The sequence below is a fragment of the Pistacia vera genome, unplaced genomic scaffold (genome assembly GCF_008641045.1).
Source record: "Pistacia vera cultivar Batoury unplaced genomic scaffold, PisVer_v2 Contig902, whole genome shotgun sequence".
In the NCBI taxonomy this organism is placed as follows: Eukaryota; Viridiplantae; Streptophyta; class Magnoliopsida; order Sapindales; family Anacardiaceae; genus Pistacia; species Pistacia vera.
The window spans coordinates 4,978-8,030 of NW_022196782.1; the positions used below are offsets into that span (position 1 = coordinate 4,978).

The 3,053-nt window shown below is 35.5% G+C and overlaps 1 protein-coding gene across 1 annotated transcript; it reads right to left on the bottom strand.

The window, feature by feature from the left end:
* Positions 1-316: 316 nt before the first annotated feature.
* Positions 317-2,655, bottom strand: LOC116119726. Its single transcript, XM_031405669.1, has 4 exons — positions 2,650-2,655; positions 2,440-2,501; positions 1,730-2,006; positions 317-976 (listed from the first exon to the last, which is right to left on the bottom strand). The coding sequence occupies exons 1-4, from the start codon at positions 2,653-2,655 to the stop codon at positions 317-319; spliced, it is 1,005 nt and encodes a 334-aa protein (XP_031261529.1).
* Positions 2,656-3,053: the final 398 nt, after the last annotated feature.

Here is a 3,053-nt window from a genome sequence, read left to right on the forward strand (position 1 = left end):
AAAAAAAAAAAAAAAAAAAAAAAAAAAAAAAAAAAAAAGCTGCAGCCTAGAAATGGAGACACCATGGTCAGGCCAAAACTTGTAGCCTTTACCCATCAACTGCCTTTAAATTACTACACCTGCAGAGATTGCATAGCGGAAGCAAAAATGCAGAGATTGCATAGCGGAAGCAAAAATGGAGAAGATTTGGTTGAATGGCATTACTCATACAAACAAGATTAAGGGAGAAGGGCATTTACCAATTAGTTGTCAATTATGAGGTAAAACTGTGTCGAGAAGTCTAACATATATAGTGCAAAAACAAATGCAGTTACTTCTATCTGAAGAGACTAGAGAGTGGAGGCCGACTGCTGTTCTTCTCCTTAACTACGTTCTTATGTCTATTGATCTTCTTAGAGATCACCTCCTTTAATGATGAATGGCAATCTTTCTTCTCTGATATGTTTTCTTGTGTCATCATTGTTTCTTCTTCAGCTAATAGGCAAGTCTCAACCAAATTCTGGAGTTCCTTACCTTTCTGGTGGCTGTCCTCTTTTGAGAACTTGTCCTGCTTGTTCATATTTAGCTTCTGCTGAGAAAGCCTGTGTTCCTTCCCAGATAACTTCTGCTTTTTGGTTCTCTCTAGATTTGATTCCGAGTCAGGAATTGTTAGACTATGCTTTCTATTTTTCTTGCTCAAAAATTCATTCTCTGTCAAATCACAGGGCCTCGGGTGGCAACTTTCCTCAACTGAGTCCAACAGTGACTTAATTTTCTTCTCCTCATCAACCTCCCCCTCTCCTCCAACAAGCCTAACACTAATGGTTTTCAAAATAATTTTGCCAAGAACAAATCTCGTCTCAGGTATATATCCCTTTCCAAGTAAGTGATAGTCAATCATGAAACTCTTTCTTCCTTTGTCGTAAGATTCAAAAGAATTCGCCAGTACATCAAAAATTTGACCAACACCTTCCCCAATTTTCTTTGAAACAAACGCCTGGATCACCACATGTTTTTGTTCTTAAACAAATATCTAAACTGCACGAGTAATTTATGGGTATTGATTCCAAAGTAAACGTAAATAAAGAAAAAAACTTAGACGGTACACAGAGACATAATCAATTGGTTGTCCCAGAATTACAACCACGGCTGCAGTGCTAAAACTTTCTATCATGCTAATTACCAAAATGGGAAAAGAAGAACTACTTAAGTTGCCCTAAGTCTCAGTTATTAGCATGCTTATCAAGTCCATATTGCAGAATACTAGATAAGAAAAGTTTAGACTCAAGTTTGAGGCTAGGTAAGTAAGAATAGACTTAGTCAGGTCTGCACTATAGTACACCAAATAGTCATTTTGCCTTCAAATATGACCCCATTAATCTCTGTCTACTGTTTTTTCACACAGCAAACATACACACGTGCTTACACAATTTGTAACATAACATGCCTGTCTATGTAAAGGCATTACCATGAAATATGCAAGAGAAGGATGATCACACACATGCTTGATGATTTTGTCTTACTATGCTACTAAAGCAAATAAGGCACACTGGGGTATTTAGTTGGAAAATCGGGTATTCTGCTCAAGAGTGACTATTAATTCAAAAGTGATACGAGGCATCATCTGATACTAGATTCAGATGAATACAAATATGCTGGACGAAGTACTATTTGTCAGAAAATTGTTATACAATGCAAAGTCAATGAAGTTATCAGCAATATATATTACACCAAATTTAAATGCACTTACCATGTAAGAGTGTGTATCATTAAAAGTCAAACCATTGACACAGTCTCGAACTAAAGATGCCAACTCAGTAACTTTTGCTGCAAGTTCTTCATCTGATTCAATCTCAGAAAACCCAGAGATCTCAAGAGCAAAATTACCTTGATCTTTTGCATGTTCGCTTGCAAATTTAACACCTTCCTCCCATTTTCCATTATACAGAACAGAAGCAAAAACCCAGATCTCAAAAGCATCTTGGGGGTTACTGATTAATGCCTGGTGAAATGCCAACAGTCCTACCCTATACAAAACACCAAATAAGATCATCAATTGCATCCTAAACACAGAATCTTGATTGCAAAAATGAACCAAAAAAAAAAAAAAAAATTATATGACCACAGTCCAAGATAGATTAACAAATCCCAGTTTACTTCAGAACATAAACTGCACACAATTGAATAACTAAGAATGATCCATATGCTTTTCACAAAGCCACTGGTTCTAACACCTTAACACCAGTGGTTGTTTCCATTATTTGCAATGAGTTACTACAGAATAGATTATAATCATGCAGTCAAAGTTTAACTGGAGAATCGTGAAACCTCCATAAACTAAAAAAAAAAAAAAGAAAAAGAAGGTTCAATAGAGTCAATCCACCAATTTTACAATGACACTTGTGATGAGTATCATATCATTATTATGAATAAATAAAAAAAAGCAAACAGTTGGCTCACCACAAAATGCAATCAGCCGGCCGATCACAAGAAACCAGTTTGTCCAAATTAGATAACATTTTCTGCATAAAACAAATAAATAAATAAAGAAACCAGAAGTAAAACCATCAATAAACCACTGTCTTAAGAGAATTAAACATTGGATTCAGCTCAAAACAAGCTAGAGTTAAACAATCCAAAGGAAAACATAAGTTATTCCAATGCAAATACGGTCATATTAGTAACATGAAATCAAATCATATTAGAAACAACGAACAGATCTCATCCCATATCTCTCACTGAACGTCCTAGTGTTTTTAACTACCAAACTTCATAAATTACGACCAAATATATCAATTTTTGGGTTTAGGATTCTTAATCTAGAATCATGTCATCAAATGTAAAAATATGAGTAGGATAAAGCCTGAATATGGCTAAGTGATAAACACAAGAATTGTAGCCCTTCGAGTTAGCTTTCCGACGGTCTAAGAATCATCAAAATATAAGGTCTACAGCTCAAGTTATCGTTAAAATACTAAAGCTTGTTCCAAATCAAAGTTTTCAGATCGCGCGGCCAGATCACTCAAATTGCACGCTTAGATCACTCTAATCTTCAGCTTTAGATCGCGTGGCCA

Coding starts and splice junctions, on each gene's coding strand:
- LOC116119726 (XM_031405669.1), bottom strand. Junction 2,007..2,439: donor CCGGCTGATTGCATTTTGTG/GTGAGCCAACTG, acceptor TGTTTTGTATAG/GGTAGGACTGTTGGCATTTC. Junction 977..1,729: donor ATGATACACACTCTTACATG/GTAAGTGCATTT, acceptor GTGGTGATCCAG/GCGTTTGTTTCAAAGAAAAT.